Source organism: Phocoena phocoena, chromosome 14 (assembly GCF_963924675.1).
Source record: "Phocoena phocoena chromosome 14, mPhoPho1.1, whole genome shotgun sequence".
Taxonomy (NCBI): Eukaryota; Metazoa; Chordata; class Mammalia; order Artiodactyla; family Phocoenidae; genus Phocoena; species Phocoena phocoena.
This window is the reverse complement of record NC_089232.1, coordinates 14,816,250-14,834,708: the sequence shown is the minus strand read 5'-3', so window position 1 is coordinate 14,834,708 and position 18,459 is coordinate 14,816,250. Positions and strand designations below refer to the sequence as shown.

Genomic DNA, 18,459 nt, shown 5'->3' with positions numbered 1-18,459 from the left:
TGACATTTTGGGCCAGGTGGCCATCCTGTGCTTTGTAGGATGTTCAGTGACAACATCCCTGGCCTCTACGCACTTGATTGCAGTATCCACCCCACTCCCAAATGTTTCCATATATGGCCAGATATCCCCTGGGGAGGCAAAGTGACCCCATTGAGGACCACCTCCTGGACCATCATTGCAGAAAAGAATATAGAAGGGTAGACTTGGAGCTGAGAAACAGTAGTACTAACCAGCACCCTACTTTACTTTACACAACCTTGAAGTGTGAAGGAAGGGAAGAGAAATTAACATTTACGTTCCTGTTACAGCCCTGCAATATAGAGAGATTAGTATATGCTTTTTTTTTTCTTTAGTTTATGAGGAAAGCAAAGACCAGTTAAGTAATTTCTTCGCAGTCAGGCAGGGTTCAGATCCTTGCCGATAAAGTTATTCGTTTACATGCTCTTGAAGTTTGTGCTTGAATTTTTAGGTTGTAGTTATTGCCATAGTCTTTTTAAGTGGGGCAACTATTCTTTTGAGTGTTGCATTTTCAAGTCATTATGGATATATTGTCAACCTGGGTGCATTTTCTGGATGGTGCCCTACTGGAGCCATGCTTAGAATAACGGCTAAAAATGTTCACAAACAGAGGGAAGAAGAAACATGAATAATATTTGTTAGGCAATTTCCCTGGTGGTTCAGTGGTTAGGACGCTGTGTTCTCACTGCTGAGGGCCTGGGTTCAATCCCTGGTCAGGGAACTAAAATCCCGTAAGCTGTGTGATGTGGCCAAAAAAATAAATGATGTTAAAGCCAATGTCTTATTTTGTTTTTTAGTTTTGGATACTTATATTTAAGTACTAGTTAACTTGATTTCCTAGAGATTTGCTTCAGACTATACAAGCACTGCCTATTTTTCTCATTTTGCCTTTATGCCTAGTCCTTTACTTCTTTCTATTCCATACTGTTGTGTATCACTCTCAGTGGTAGAAAGACATGTCCTCTCTCAAAGGAAATCTCCCAAAGATCAGCCTAATACTTTACAGTACCTTGCACCTTGCATGACTCATGATCACCTCAGACCTAACATCCAAAGTAGGCTAGTGTGCTTTCTAAGCCAGACATAAACCGCTTTTTCTCTTCCAGTGCTAGAGCATTCTCTGTACTTTGCGTTATTCCTAGTCCTCTCCAGAGTTTTATATCTGTTGTAGGTCTCTTTGCTTTAAAATCAGTGAAGGAACTAGAGCAGACACAAACATAACGTAACAGTTGAAGGTAGGATTTTTGAAGACCTGTTAGATTTAAAATCGGTTCGCCTAGAAAAGAGGACGGGGACTTCCCTGGTGGCACAGTGGTTAAGAATCCGCCTGCCAGGGCTTCCCTGGTGGCACAGTGGTTGAGAGTCCGCCTGCCGATGCAGGGGACACGGGTTCGTGCCCCGGTCCGGGAGGATCCCACATGCCGTGGAGCGGCTGGGCCCGTGAGCCATGGCTGCTGAGCCTGCGCGTCCGGAGCCTGTGCTCCGTAACAGGAGAGGCCACAACGGTGAGAGGCCCGCGTACTGCAAAAAAAAAAAAAAAAAAAAAAAGAATCCGCCTGCCAGTGCAAGGGACGCAGGTTCAGGTCCCTGGTCCAGGAAGATCCCACATGCCGCAGAGTCTCTAAGCCTTTACGCTACAAGTACAGAGCCTGTACAGACCCAATGTAGCCAAAAAAAAAAAAAAGGAAAGAGGAAGAAGTGACTTGATTCTTTTTTTAAATAAATTTATTTATTTTTATTTGTTTATTTTTGGCTGTTTATTTTGGGTCTTCGCTGCTGCGCGCCGGCTTTCTCTAGTTGTGATGAGTGGGGGCTACTCTTCGTTGTGGTGTGCAGGCTTCTCATTGCGGTGGCTTCTCTTGCTGCGGAGCATGGGCTCCAGGCGCATGGGCTTCAGTAGATACGGCACACGGGTCAGTAGTTGTGGCTCGCGGGCTGTAGAGTGCAGGCTCAGTAGTTGTGGCGCACGGGCTTAGTTGCTCCGTGGCATATGTGATCTTCGCAGACCAGTGATCGAACCTGTGTCTGCTACATTGGCAGGTGGATTCTTAACCACTGCGCCACCAAGGGAAGTCCCAGAAGCGACTTGATTCTTGTCTTAAGCTATGTAGTGGCTTTCTGAGAGCGGATTTAGAGTAATTGCTTTATGTGGAGGAAACATGGAACAAAGGGACCTGAAGTTGTATTTCAGTGTTTTGAAGAGAAGGTACCTCAGGGACTGCTTGGTATGAAGCGTTCTGTTAGGGTGAGGCTAATTGTGGGGCTCTGTTGTACTCTCCCAACTAGAACAGGTCATCTTATATTGCTCTTATTCGTTGGATGTGTTCCCATAGTTCTCTGCCACTTACTCTTCATACTCTATTTTAATTGCTTGTTTACTTATCTTTATTCCCTATTAAACTTTAAACACTAAGTGGGTCCTATAGGTGCTCAGAAACTTGTGTTCATTGAAGTAATGTTGTTACAGTAATTTAATACAAAATTATCTCCTAATATCCGTGCAGGACAAATCCTTTACACTATAATAGAAAGGGCTGTCATGTGCAGACTGTGAATTTATCACAAATAAATGTGCAGCTGTTTCTAGCTCAAATAATTATTAAATAGTATGTTTTCTGGTCCCTCCCTATTCATCTTGTGGTTTTCTTCCCCTTTCCCTAAAACAGTTGCAGAAAATCAGTTTTAAAGTGTTTAAACCGTAGGCAGAATGTTCTGGGGTGGGGGGGTGGCAAGTCCCATTAAGTATGTTTCACCCTTTAGTTGTTTAAAATGACATTCTTCTCTCTCACAAATATATGTAGTCTGTCTTTCCAGGAAAGGCAAGAGGTCCCCTACTGCTCTTTGTACTGTATTGGCCAACTATGCAATGGGAAGGCATTCTAAACAGCAACTTCAGCCTGTTGTCAGTGCCCACTAGTACGCTGTCCACGTCGTCTGTGCGGTGTCTAGCGTACCCAGATCATACACTGTGCTTGGGAGAAGTCATTCTGTGAACGCTTAGCTTGAAACTCAGTGACTAGTTGATACTTCAGCAAGAATTAACAAGTACGGGATATAGAATCCATCTCTGGGGTCAAAAAACATTAGTTTTATTCTATAATTTCATTAGGTCAACTATTTTACCCATTTATACCTCAGTGTAAAACCAGCCATCCTGTCAACCTTCCATGCTACTGTACAAGTTGAGATGGGATTGGGGGAGTTTTGTCTGTGTTAGGTTTTCGTGGAGTTTTTTAACGAAACATTTGAAACGTAGAAAGAAAGAAGATTTTGCAGATATGGACGAATTTCACTTTGTACCCTTTCTTGATTCCATTCTGTTTCCTTCCTTTTTCTCCCTACTTCCCAGAGGCCATCACTTCTTGGAGCTGGTGTGTATCCTTTCCGTTCACATTTCAGCATGCTTTCCACATATGTATGTGTCCATAAACTCTAATTATAGAGTATTGTGTATTTTAAAATTTACATAAATGCTTCCATGTGGTTTGTATCCTTTTACAACTTGTTTTTGTGGGGACTTATACATGATAATAGCAGTTTGTTGGAGTACGATGTTCTAGAATTTCATTATGTGATTATGTCACGTATAATAGGTTGTTGATTCCCATGTCTGAAGATGTGTGTATGCCAGATTTCCTTATGTTTGAAAAGACCAAAAAAGAAAAATAAATTATATATTTGAGTCATATTGATATTCTGCTGTGATTTGAAAGAGTGAGGCCTGACATGTTTCTTGCTTACTGAAATTTTATTTTTTTTATTTTTTAAGGTGTTTTTTTTTTTTTGTCTTTGTTTTGTTTTGTTTTGGTTTTGGCTGCATTGGGTGTTCGTTGCTGCGCACGGGCCTTCTCCAGTTGCAGTGAGTGGGGGCTACTCTTTGCTACGGTGCACGGACTTCTTATTTTGGTGGCTTCTCTTGTTGCAGAGCACAGGCTTCAGTAGTTATGGTGTGTGGGCTCAGTAGTTGTGGCTCGCAGGCTCAGTAGTTGTGGCACATGGGGCTTGGTTCCTCCGCGGCACGTGGGATCTTTGCAGACCAGGGGTCGAATCCGTGTCCCCTGCACTGGTAGGTAGATTGTTAACCACTGTGCCACCAGGGAAGTCCCTGAAATTTTAAATGAAAGAGATGGTAATGTTTTTAAACATTTACCAATATAGGACATGAATTTTCAAAAAGTTAAGAGAACACTACTCTAGAATAAGAACTTAACAAAATAGTGACTTTAGGTAGAGCTGTGTTTGATCAATTATCAACCTCTGGAAATATATGTATATGTAAAAACACCTGCCTTGAAAGTAATTCCTCAATCTCAGGGTTTCATTTTAGAGAAGTTATGTGATAAGTAAAATTAAAGTCTCTCACAAAATAAAGAATTAAGGAAAGAATAATAAACATGACATTAAATGTATATCTCTATGCCATAGTAAATAAAAAGTTCTAAAGACATCCATTTCTGAAACAAACAAAAAACAGATTAATTGTTGTCAGATGATCTGCTTTAGTAGGTAGCCCTTCGTCGTCGTCACCGTTTGTCACTTCGTAATGGTGCGCCTTAGGAGCAAGCTACGTAGTGCTTGTGGGCCTCAGTTTATTCATCTGTAAAAGAAGAACAACAGTTCAGTGTCCAAGCCCTTAGCAGGTGCCTGAGGCATCAAGGTCAGTTAAACACTGATTGGTTAGTGGAGATGATCTGAGGGAGAGTCTCCTATGTCATTTTTTTTTTTTTAACATCTTTATTGGGTTATAATTGCTTTACAATGGTGTGTTAGTTTCTGCTTTATAACAAAGTGAATCAGTTATACATATACATATGTTCCCACATCTCTTCCCTCTTGCATCTTCCTCCCTCCCACCCTCCCTATCCCACCCCTCCAGGCGGTCACAGAGCACCGAGCCGATATCCCTGTGCCATGCGGTTGCTTCCCACTAGCTATCTACCTTACGTTTGTTAGTGTATATATGTCCATGACTCTCTCTCGCCTATGTCATTTTATACCTGTTTTAAGGGCTTTAATTTTTCAGACCGGTCCCAATAGGTTTGAAACGTAATGTATTTTTTACTAGTATTCTCCTTTACAAGTCTCTGCAAAATGCTCATGTAATCACTAGATATTTTTATAAAAATTACCACCTTCTTTAAGGGCACTTGTCTTTTTGGGAGGGCTAGAGCTTTCTGCCCTTGCCCTGTAGGCCTGCCTGGAGGGTCTTTAAAACAGGGCAGGGCTTCTCTGGTGGCGCAGTGGTTGAGAGTCCGCCTGCCAATGCAGGGGACACGGGTTCGTGCCCCGGTCCGGGAAGATCCCACATGCCGCGGAGCGGCTGGGCCCGTGAGCCATGGCCGCTGAGCCTGCACGTCTGGAGCCTGTGCTCCGCAATGGGAGAGGCCACACAACAGTGAGAGGCCTGCGTACCGAAAAAAAAAAAAAAAAAAAAAACAGGGCAGTGTTTCTGATTAGTGTGCATTGCTTATAGCAACTAAATGGAGTTGCACACATATTTGGAAATACTGAGATTTTAATTTTGGCTTTTATATATAAAATTGTTAACACAATCTGTGGCTGATAAAAAAACCTGCTTCCCAAGAACAGACCCTTCGTTTATACAGCTGGCAGCCAAGCTCTTCTGGTATAATGTTGCCGAATGGGGGCTGATGCGTAGAAGTATTCGGCACAGCATTTTTGCTGACTTAATTTTCCTTTCTCCTACGGGAAACAAGTACCTGTTGTTCAGTCCCTTCTTTTTCCCCCCTACTTTCATCATTCAGTCATTCTTACATCAAGAGGTCTATTATAGACACACATTAATCCTTGTTTCCCTTCTCTCTTTTGAGCTCTTATCTAAATACTCTAGGAAAATGTCCCTTTCTCTTTTCATCCACTTCATTCAGCAGATACCCACTGAATTCCCACTTTGTCCCAGGCATTCCTTACACACCTCTTCTTCCTTCGTTTTATGTGTGAGTCAGAAAATAGCTCTAATCATGGCCGAGTATAATAGTAGATTGAGTAATATAGAAGCTTCTCTATTTCCAGATGAGAGGTTCTGAAAGACTATTCCTAACTAAGCTTACTCATGAGCAAGTCCATTGTTACTAAGGTAGGTTTCTGTTCGCAGGCCAGGGATGCATTTCTACGAAATAAGAGCATAGAACAGTTCTTTAAAACCAAGGAAAACAGCCAGTTGTTCCAAAATGGACCAAATTTCACTACACTAAAAACTTTTAGAAATGAATTAAACTTCCCTGTTTGAAAAAATGCATAAGGAACTCCTTAAATATAATGTCCAGCCCCTGCCTTTCTGTCCACTTTGTTGGACAGACATGAACTAGCTTGGAATCATCCATAGCCATGAAAGTTTTATCGTATTTTCCAACTACCTCATGACTTTGTTTTGAAGATTAATAAAGTAATAATGAAAATTGGCACACAGTAAATAATGATGGAAGTTGCTGCTGTTACCACTGGAGTATTATAGCTCTGTGTAGCAAAGACCTTTACTCACTGCTGTATCTTGGCACAGAACAGATAGTAGTGGAAGGATAGGTGGATGCTCCTCATTGTTACATGTCATCAAACTTGTAGAATTCCACCTGAAAACAATAAAGCAGAAGTTAGAAAGCTGAGTCCCAGTACAGAAAAGGTTGTTTTAAGTGGCCGGGTAAATGTATCACAGGTTCAAGCAAGTCTGCTAAGTGTGAAGAACACACATACTACAAGATCTATTTACCATGCTGTTCCATGTTTTCCCATAAAATTCCTCGCCATCACCCTGCCTTTGTTCTTCTGAATCGTAACCCTCCCCAGGTGTATACGCTCCTTCTGATTTCTCTTTTCTCTGCCCCTGGCATCTCTTTAACTATACGTCTTTTCTTTTTTTTTTTTTTTTATTTATTTAAAAAATTTTTCTATTTCTGGCTGCGTTGGGTCTTCATTGCTGCACGCGGGCTTTCTCCAGTTGGGGCGAGCGGGGGCTACTCTTTGTTTTGGAGCACAGGCTCTAGGCACGCAGGCTCAGAAGTTGTGGCTCATGGGCTCCAGAGCGCAGGCTCAGTAGCTGGGGCTCACAGGCTTAGTTGCTCTGCGGCATGTGGGATCTTCCTGGACCAGGGATCGAACCCCTGTCCCCTGTGTTGGCAGGCGGATTCTTAACCACGGAGCCACCAGGGAAGTCCTAAAGGTCTTTTCTTTTTCTTTTTTTTTTTTTTTTTTGCGGTACGCGGGCCTCTCACTGTTGTGGCCTCTCCCATTGCAGAGCGCAGGCTCAGCGGCCATGGCTCACGGGCCCAGCCGCTCCGCGGCATGTGGGATCTTCCCAGACCGGGGCACGAACCCGTGTCCCCTGCATCGGCAGGCGGACTGTCAACCACTGTGCCACCAGGGAAACCCATCTCCTTTTGAGTCTCTCCCTTTATCATGTGGCATAGATTTTTTTTTAAATAAACATGTATAGAATTACATGTGTATTTAATTGGGGGGGGGGTGCGGGATTCTGCTCCTAATTCTAAAAATAAAGTAGGGCTTTCTTTTTTCTTTAAAAAGAAACAAACTCCTTGAGTTACTTTATCTTTGCAAGGCATGATTGATTCTATTTTCCCCAATGTTTCTTTAATAGAAGGGGGAAAAGCTTTCTACTCCTGATCTAGGCTCCCAGCTTGTGAAGCCTTATAAAATTTGTCTTAGGTTCCAACGATTTTGCTTCTAGAAATATCCCTTGACCATCTTCTTTAATTCTGGCTACTTCTGCTGTTCACTGAATTATAATAGTTCATTTCTTTAATTGCTTGTGTTCATCTGAGATCCTCTTCAAAAGGTTGCATGATTCTTCAACCATCTAAATGCAAAGAGCCTCCTCTTTGGGAATTGCCCTTATCATTGTCAAGTTATTTTAGTGGCATAGTTCTCTGTGCAGATCTTAATATGAAAATTGTTCTATAGCATGTAACACACACACACATTCTTTTTTTAAAAGTCACACTTATTTAGAGATGCATAGGGCCTGAAGAGAGAATTCACTGAAGTAGAAAGAGAGCCTTCTCTCCAAATTACATGGCATCTAGAAGTCAAAATAGATTGTCAGTGGCAAAGGCTGAATAATCCCAGGGCTTCAAACTCAGGTGGAGTCTCTTCCTGTTGTGTTTCTTTTCACTGTGTATCTTGACAGGTAGCTTCCCCTTTGTCGACCTTCCCTTCCCACCGCCTCTCTGTTCCCTACCTAAAAATTCATTCAAATCAAAAGAAAAAGCTGTATCAACCTCTGGGTTTTTCTTTTAAAAGATATATAAATGTATATATAATGTACACGTTTTATATATATATATATAAGTAAATAAACCTTTGTTTATTTTAGAAAATTAAGAAAGAAAAAAGACTACATATTATTTTGGTGGATTTGTAAACATCTGTTCCCACTAGAGGGCATTCTTTCCTTTGATTTTAGTTCATAGCTTTTATGTATTTATTTTACAGAACTGCTAAATATAAAGGTAAGTGTTGAGGGTATGAATGTGTTCAGATATACCTATTATAGAAAGGGGTTGTCAGATATACACCATTCTTTTTATGTAAGTTTCACACATGGGCATGTCAAAATTGAGGTTAAGCTGTATTTCCTAGCATTTTTGTTTGTCTTGTTAGGTGAACTTGATCAGATGGGGAATCACAAATATCCCACCATAACTTTAAGATGTAGCTTGTGTAGATGTAGATATGGTGCATATATACAATGGAATATTAGCCATAAAGAAAGAATCAAATAATGCCATTTGCAGCAACATGGATAGACCTAGAGATAATCATACTAAGCGGAGTACGTCAGAAAGAGAAAGACAAATACCATATATCACTTATATGTGGAATCTAAAATACGACACAAATGAACTTATCTACGAAACGGAAGCAGACTCACTCACAGGTACAGAGAACAGACTTGTGGTTGCCAAGAGGGTGGTGGGGGGATGGATCAGGAGTTTGGGGTTAGCAGATGCAAACTGTTATATATAGGATGGGTAAACAACAAGATCCTACTTGTATAGCAGCAAGGTCCTACTGTATAGCACTATGTTCAATATCCTGTGATAAACCATAATGGAAAAGAATATGAAAAAGACTGTATACATGTATAACTGAATCACTTTTCACAGCAGAAATTAACACAACCTTGTAAATCAACTATACTTCAATAAAATTTAAAATAAAAAGACGTAGCTTGTGCTAGTTGCCATGTTACGAAGTAGTGACTGTCTGAATTTGTTTATGACAATATGGCTAAAGATAGATTATTCAAGGATGAGTTGCGTATTTTATTATTTGGTTAAGTCAGTTTTTGCAGGGTGTATATAGTATAGAGTAACTGAAACCTAACATTTTTTAAATCCAGGAGATCTCAGTGCTAACACATAGTGGTTCTCCAGCCTTGCCTCTCAAGGCAATATTTTATTTGACAATATTTGAATTCTTGTTTCTATTATAAATGATACTTTTCTATAGGAACTTTTTTTTAACATCTTTATTGGAGTATAATTGCTTTACGATGTTGTGTTTCTGCTGGATAACAAAGTGAATTAGCTATGTGTATACATATATCCCCACACCCCCTCCCTATTGCATAGGAACTTTAGTTCTTAGCATCTTAAATATATCTTATTGTTATCTCACCAGAAGGAACTTCATTCTTCCTATCAAGGAATTGATCGTTTTACATATGCCACGTATATGTTCTGTTTCACATTTTCCTGAGTCTCCTGGTACCAGGTAGAACACTGTAATTAACCAAGCGACTGTGCATTGAAGAGCTGGCTTGTTTTCCCTGATAAGAAAGCACCTGTAGTAGACACAAAGGACCAAATTTTGTTAGTCTGTGTTATAGAGTGAATTCTGACAGGTATACTTGGAAGAGGTTGTGTTTTGAGTGAGAAATCTGGGGTTCTTTTCAAAGCTAAATGAGATTTAGTAATTTCAAGTTGGGGCAGAGGGAGACCGGGTTACTGTTGAGAAACTGTGGCAAAGCCTATGCATGCTTCTGTGCTTTTATTCAGAGACTTGGAGCTACTGTCGAGAGGTGGTATGGAATCTTCTCTAAAGTGAGATATTGACCAAAGCTTATGATGACAGATTAGAAGTATTAAATTGGCAGAGCTGTTACAATGAGAAGGAGTAGCAGGTTGTCTGGAAAATTGTATGTGATAAAATATTTTTACTTCCGACTTCTTATTCATAGTACACTCTTCACCAAAACAAACCCTCTGTAGCATACTTGCTGCTTTAGATTATTATTAAAGTTACTCTTACTTATGTTGTAAGAAACCCTGCTGAGAACTTACCTAATATAATGTTTAATGGTCAGACTGAAATATATATTTGTGTTTGAAATAATGACCTTGAATCACAAAAGTTGTTAAATGTCTTTTTTTGGCGGGGGGAGAGGCACATGACTTGCGGGATCTTAGTTCCCCAACCAGGGATTGAACTTGCGCCCATAGCAGTGAAAGCACGGAGTCCTAACCACTGGACTGCCAGGGAATTCCCCAAAAACATACATTTTAGAAATGATTCCGTCAAAAATAGTTAATAGGGGGCTTCCCTGGTGGCGCAGTGGTTGAGAGTCCGCCTGCCAATGCAGGGGACGCGGGTTCGTGCCCCGGTCCGGGAAGATCCCACATGCCGCGGAGCGGCTGGGCCCGTGAGCCATGGCCGCTGGGCCTGCGCGTCCGGAGCCTGTGCTCCGCGGCGGGAGAGGCCACAGCATTGAGAGGCCCGCGTAACGCAAAAAAAAAAAAAAAATAGTTAATAGGGCTTCCCTGGTGGCGCAGTGGTTGAGAGTCCGGCCTGCCGATTCAGGGGACACGGGTTCGTGCCCCGGTCCGGGAAGATCCCGCATGCCGCGGAGCGTGCGCGTCCAGAGCCTGTGCTCCGCAACGGGAGAGGCCGCGGCAGTGAGAGGCCCGGGTACCGCAAAAAAAAAAAAAAAAATTTTTTTAAAGAACCTCAGTTTCTTAAAGGGCTAACAGTTACTGAACTCCAGCTGGATTGTAGGTGAAGCCTGACACCACTCGACATCCTCACCCCTTAGGAGAGCATTTAGATTTAGATAGCTTTGAATTTTATCAGCCGAGTAGAACAGGCAAGGAACAGGCATCATCAGCATGTCCCTACTGAAACTGATGCAGTGTTTGGCAATATCGCCATCCCCAGTCGCCTTAAGCTTTGTTCATTTATACTTATCGGTGGGCATCCCCACCACAGAAAGAAAAGTGGGGCCTGCAGAGTAATGGTGGATGGGACATGCCAAAAAGTTCGTGTTCAAAACTGAGCTTGCCTTTCAGGCACCTCTTTAGCTCAGTTCACACTACATTTTGTTTGACAGTTATTGTACCCTATTACATTAAACTTTCATTTGTGAATCTGAATAGCTACTTACCCTTTTCAGTACCTTCAGTGCTGAGCTAAAAGCATTGTCATGCTTGGACGCTATTTTGAATAGGCAGATTTTGAAGTATTCCATCTTTTTGCCCACCGTCTTTTCAGTGAAGCTTTCTTTGTCCACACTATTTATCCTTTTTTGCTTTATTTTTCTCCATGGCACCTATCTTCTAACTTGCTTTATAACTTAGTTTGGTTATATGCCTGTCTTCACCCACTATTTTAGGCTATCATTCATTCTTTTTTAATTCATTCTGTAATGGACGGTTGATGGCCCTTTGGGTTGTTAACAGCCTTTTTTTTTTCTTTCCGGTTGCAGAACCTGCTGTGAACATTCTTTTTTTACATTCTTCTGGTGCTCCTGGGCAAAAGTTTCCCCAGGGAATAGATTTAAGAGTGAAATTGCAGTCACAGTAATTGTACATGTTTAACTTGACTAGAATATGAACAAAATTTGCAAAGTAGTTGTGCAGATATGTGTTCCCACTAGCAGCGTCGAAGAGTTTCTGTTGCCCCTTGTCTTCTCTAGCACTTGATATCAACAGACTTCCACGTTTTTGCCAGATTGGTAGATGTAAAATGATAGCTCATGATGGGTTTTTTTGCACTTTTTTGATGACTAATGAGATGAGAGTCTTTTCATATATTTATTGGTCACTTGTGTTTGTTGTTCTTTGTAGTGCTCATTGAGGTCTTTGCCCATTTTTCTGTTGGATGTTGGTCATTTTCTTACTGATATGTGAGAGTTCCTTAATGTATTCTGTATTCCTTACTTTTGTCTGTCACGTGTGTTATATTTATCACCAGTTTCTGGGCCTTGTCTCTTCTGTCACTCTAGGGTATTAAAAGTGAAGGAAAAGTCTTAATTTTAACGTGGTTGAATGTATCTTTTTATGGTTTGGGCCATGTGTGTGTGTGTGTGTGTGTGTGTGTGTGTGTGTGTGTGTGTGTGTGTGTGTGTAAGAAATTGTTTCCTACTCTGAGCTCATAAAAATATCCCCTACATTGTCTTCAGAGACTTTTTCACTTTCCTTTCACGTTTGTCTTTAAACCATTTGGAATTGGTTCTTGTGTGTAGGATCTCTGGAAGAGATCCAATTTTATTTTCCCCATATATAGGTGATCACCTGTCCTAGTACCATTTATTGTCTACTCCCTCCTTTCCCCACTGATCTCTAGTGACCTTACTGTCATGAAACAGATTTCAACATGTGTGCATCTGTTTGGGGGCTTTCTGTACTGTTCCTTTGGTCAGTTTGTCTGTCTCTATGCCAATGCCATTCTATCTTAATCACTGTAGCTTTATAGTAGCTCTTGATATGTTAAGCAAATCCCTCCATCTTGTTATTCTTCAGGAATATCTTGGCTATTCTTGACCCTTTGCAAATTGTGTAAAAATTTGAGTCAGCTTATCATGTTCCACAAAAAATTCTTTTGTGATTTTTTAATTAGAATTGTATTGAATCCACAGATCAATTTGGGGAGAATGATATTTTATTATGTTGAACCTTCTAGTCAGTGAACCTGGTATTTTTATTTTTTAAAGCTCTTTGTCTTTGAACACATTTTTACTAATTTACTTCATAAAGGGCTGCATATCTTTGGTTGGCTTTTTTAAATTTATTTATTTTATTTTTATTATTTTTGGTTTCATTGGGTCTTAGTTGTGGCATGCGGGATCTTCGTTGCAGCGTGCGGGCTTCTCTCCAGTTGCAGCACGCGGGCTTAGTTTCCCCATGGCGTGTGAGATCATAGTTCCCTGACCAGGGATTGCACCTGCGTCCCCTGCATTTGTAGGTGGATTCTTAACCACTGGACCACCAGGGAAAGGGTGTCCCCTTTCGTGAGCTTTCATAGGCACTTTTCAGAAATGCTACTACAGATGACGTAATGTTTTTATTGTGGTAAAATGTGCACAGCATATCGTTTTAACCCTTCTTGCATGTACAATTCAGTGGCATTAGTACATTCACATTGTTGTGCAACTATCACCACTGTCCATCTCCAGAATTTTTTTATCATCCCAAACTGAAACCCATTAAACAATACTCGCCATTCTCCCTTCCACCCAGCCTCTGGTAGCTAACCACTGTTCTACTTTGGTTTGTTGGGGGGGTTTTTTGGGGGGGGGGTTGTTTTTGTTTTTGTTTTTTCTGTGAATTTGATTAATCTGAGTACCTCATATAAGTGGAATCATAAGTGGCGTTTTAAAAATATACCAGTATTTGTCTTTTTTGAGTGAAGAAATCAGTGTTTTATTAAATTGGTTTTTGTATTTAGCTAACTTGCTTAAAATATTAATTTCAGTAATTTAGCTGGAGTTTTCTGTATAAGCAAGCATTATCACATGTGAATAAAAGGCTTTCCTACTATTAAACCTGCCCATTGAGTTTTAAATTTTAATTAATCTTTTGTATACCTAGATAGTTCATTTTCAAATCTGTTGGTTGCCTCTTCAAGCTGTTCTTTGTCTTTTAAACTGTTAAGTGTTATTTGATATTCGATTCTGTTATAAACTGTTTGCCATTCTGATTCTGCTGTTTCTGCTACTTTCTGATGGTGTTTTGTTTTTTGTTGGTATTTTGTATGAACTGTCATTCCTTCAAATTTTATTTCTGCCAGATGCCTGGTGGCAGTACTAATTTAGGACCACTTTAAATTAAATTCTTGACCTGAGAACCATTTGGGAGTCCGAATTTGGGCTCTCCACTTATAAGAAGTCTGGACTGGTTTGTAGTTATAACTTCAGGGTTTTGTTGTTGTTGTTGTTTTGTGCCTGGGGAGAGGGGGATTTCACGGGCAAGTTTTGTAATCCCCTAGGGAGGGTTTCTAGCTCACCCATGTACTGAGGGTATATTAGGGTCTCAGCTTTATGAGGAATTGCCTGTTCAGACACCCCGCCGTGGCAGACCTTGGTCTTTGCTTCCTGTGTCTGTTCTGCGATGCTGTGAAAATTTAAGCTCAGATTTTTCCAAATAGATGCCCAAATAGTGATTCCATTTAACCATTCCTCTTTCACTTGGGTTTTACCCTCCTGCTAGTTCATCAAGGCATTTAAAACGTTTTTCTGCATTTTTGGAAACATTTTAAGTTACTTCCATTAGGAATGTAAATCAGGGGAACAAATCCACCATGTAGTTGGAAATTCCTATATCATTTTACTGTGTTGTTTTTAGTCATTTTGGAAAGGAAATCTGGGATTAAATGCATATTTTTTTATTTATAAAATTGAAATGGAGAGTGGCCTTTTACGGCTGCTAATTAATGATATTTCTTTTTTTTATAGGTGTCAGCTGTGATGCATGTTTAAAAGGAAATTTTCGAGGTCGCAGATATAAGTGTTTAATTTGCTACGATTACGATCTTTGTGCATCTTGTTATGAAAGTGGTGCAACAACAACAAGGCATACAACTGACCACCCAATGCAGTGCATATTAACAAGGGTAGATTTTGGTACGTATTTAATTAAAATTTTAATGAATTATCATTTAGAACTTTGTGTGTATGTGTATGAAGAAGTAAAGGCAAAATGTTCTAAAACTGTCCCCAGTAGCATACATGAGGCTCCAAATTCATTAAAAATAACATGAGTCTTACTTTTATATTCTAAGTAATTTTTCCTCTTATAGTTTATTTATGAAAGCCATTCAGAAATAAATACCACCGGCAAGGTATGAAACGGAAGAGTGCCTCAGTAAAGAAGGAATAAAGTTTAAACTGACCGTTCTTGCTAACAATACACAAGTCTGGTTATCAGGAAGCAGATTATTTCTACAGTTGATTAGAAGGCACTGTCAATTCATAAGAAAAGCTTTAAATGTTTCATGCTGTAATTTCTTACTAGTCAACACTTGTTATTATCTGATTATAGCCATCTTAGTGGGTGTGAAGGTGAAGTGGTGGTATCTCACGTGGTTTTGATTTGCATTTCTCTGATAGCCAGTGATGTTGACCATCTTTTCTAGTGCTGATTAGCCATTTGTGGATCTGCTTTGGAGAAATGTCTGTTCAGATCCTTTGCCCATTTTTTAATTGGGTAATGTGTCCTTTATTATTGACTTTTAATAGTTCTTTGTGTATTCTATATACAAGTTCCTTACAGATAAATGACTTGCAGAAATTTTCTCCTATTCTGTGGGTTGTCTTTTCACTTTCTTGATGGTACGCTTTGAAGCACATAAGTTTTAATTTTGATGGTGTCTAGTTTATCTGTTTCTTTTCTTTGTTGTGCTTTTAGTGTCATATCTAGGAAACCATTGCCTAATCCAAGATCGTAAAGACTTAAAATTATGTTTTCGTCAAAGGGTTTTATAATTTTAGTATTTACATTTAGATCTTTGATCCATTTTGAGTTAATTTTTGTGTGTGGAATGAGGTAGAGTTCCAACTTCATTCTTTGGCATGTGAATATCCGGTTGTTCCAGCGTCATTTGTTGAAAAGACTATTTTCTACCCAATGAATTGTCTTGGCATTACTGTTGCAAATCGGTTGACCAGAGGGAAAGGGGAAATTGGGGTGTGTTGGTCAAAGAGTACAAAGTTTTGTTATGCAAGATGAATACGTTCCAGAGATCTAATGTATAGCATGGTGACCATAGTTAACGATATTGTATACTGGAAATTTTCAAAGAGGATAGATCTTTAAATTAAATCTTCTCAACACACACACACACACACACACACACACACACACACACACACACAAAATGGTAACTATGTAGAGGTAATAGAGATGTTAATTAGCTTGATTGTGGTGATCTTTTCACAGTGTATACATATGTGAAAACATATTTATACCATAAATATATATAATTTTTATATGTCAAAGATAGTAAAGCTGTTAAAAAAGAAAAATCAATTGACCATAAATGTCAGTTTTAATTTCTGGACTCTCAATCTGTTCCGTTGATTTATATGCCTATATACCAGTACCACAGTGTCTCAATTATGTAGTAAGCTTTGAAATCAAAAAGTATGCGTCTTCAAGCTTTGTTCTTTTTGAAAGTTGTTTTGGGTATTCTAGATCCCTTGAATTTCATGTGAATTTTAGAATCAACTTGTCAAATTTCTGCAAAGGAGCCAACTGGGATTTTGATAGGAATTGTTTTGTATCTGTAGATCAGTTTGGAGAGCAATGTTATTAAGTCTGCCAACGCATGAATGCGGGGTATCTTTCTGTTTATTTAGGCTATCTTTCTGTTTATTTAAGTCATCTTTCATTTCTTTCAGCAAAATTTTGTAGCTATCAGAGGATAAGTTTCACACTTCTTTCATTAAGTGTATTCCTAAATGTTTTATTCTTTTTGCTTTTGTAAATGGAATTTTTTTAAATTTTTATTTTGGATTGTCCATTGCAAATTACAGAAAAAGAATAGGTTTTTATATATAGATTTTGTATCCTGTAATGCTGCTGAACTTGTTTATGAGTTCTGATAGTTTTTTAGTGGATTCGTTAGGATTTTCTATATACAGCAGGGGTCCCCACAGCTACTGGAACCAGGCCTCACAGCAGGAGATGAGCGGCGGGTGAGCAAGCGAAGCTTCACCTGTATGTACAGGCACTCCCCATCGCTCACATTACTGCCTGTCAGATCAGCGGCAGCATTAGGTTCTCATAGGAGCGGGAACCCTACTGTGAACAGCACATGCAAGGTATCTAGGTTGCACGCTCCTTATGAGAATCTAACACATGATGATCTGAGGTGGAGCTGAGGCGGTGATGCCAGCGCTGGGGAGCGGCTGCAAATACAGATTATCATTAGCAGAGAGGTTTCACTGCACAGAGATCATAATAAATCAGTTGCTTGCAGACTCATATCAAAACCCTATCAGTGGGCTTCCCTGGTGGCGCGGTGGTTGAGAGTCCACCAGCCGATGCAGGGGACACGGGTTCGTGCCCCGGTCCGGGAAGATCCCGCATGCCGCGGAGCGGCTGGGCCCGTGAGCCATGGCCGCTGAGCCTGCGCGTCCGGAGCCTGTGCTCCACAACGGGAGAGGCCACAACAGTGAGAGGCCCGCGTACTGCAAAAAAAAAAAAAACCCTGTCAGTGAGTGGCAAGTGAAACAAGCTCAGAGCTCCCACTGATTCTGCATTATGATGAGTTGTATAATTATTTCATTATATATTACAATGTAATAATAGTAGAAATAAAGTGCATAATAAATGTAATGTGCTTGAATCATCCCGAAGCCATACCCCCCCACCCCGCCCGCATCCATGGAAACTGGTCCCTGGTGCCAAAAAGGTTGGGGTTTGCTGATATACAGGGTCATGTCATCTGCTAATAGAGATAGTTTTACTTCTTCCTTTCCATCTCGATGCCTTCGTTTTATTTTCTTGCCTAATTACTCTGGTTAGATCCTCCAGTAAAATATTGAATAGAAATGGCAAGAGTGGACATTCTTGTCTTGTTCCTGGTCTTGGGGGGGAGGCATCCAGTCTTCCACCAGTAAGTATGATGTTAGCTCTGGGTTTTTTGTAGATGCCCTTTATCAGGTAAGAAAGTTCTCTTCTTTTTTTTTTTATGTTTCTTTCCACCTACCCCAAATTCACTTGGCAAGACTTATGCATATAATAAATGGTCAGTATATATGTAATGGGTAAATATTTTTAAGATAGTCTTAATTTCCCTAAAAATGAATGTGCACGAATCTACCATGTAGTAAACACTTTCTTTCATTTTCTCTTCTCACAAAAACGATCATATCCTCTTAAAGTAGGTATTTGTTTCATGTTAAATAATGAGATCTTTGTAATGAAGTGACATAACATACTAAGTGTACTTTCAATTGCATTTCCTTTTGTGCTACTAATGGAGAAAAATAGACTTATTCCTTGGCATGTGTTAATCAGGCAAACAAATTATTCCCACAGACTCTCACTAATTGGTCAGTTCTTCAGTAACCAAGTTGGGCAGAGTACGTTGTGGTAGTTCCCCATTCAAGTTAGCATTTATAATAACTGAATGTTTAGGGTCCTTCCTGCTATATGATTGGTATGTTCTGTAGATAAATAGCTGCAT

At 40.0% G+C, this 18,459-nt stretch overlaps 1 protein-coding gene across 1 annotated transcript in view; it reads left to right on the top strand.

Annotated features, from left to right (window-relative positions):
• KCMF1 (potassium channel modulatory factor 1) overlaps positions 1-18,459 on the top strand; it is a 64,065-nt gene that overhangs the window by 20,408 nt on the left and 25,198 nt on the right. Inside the window, exon 3 of the mRNA XM_065890792.1 lies at positions 14,723-14,890. Within this exon, the coding sequence (XP_065746864.1) occupies positions 14,723-14,890 (168 nt within the window). The remainder of the gene's footprint in view (positions 1-14,722; positions 14,891-18,459) is intronic.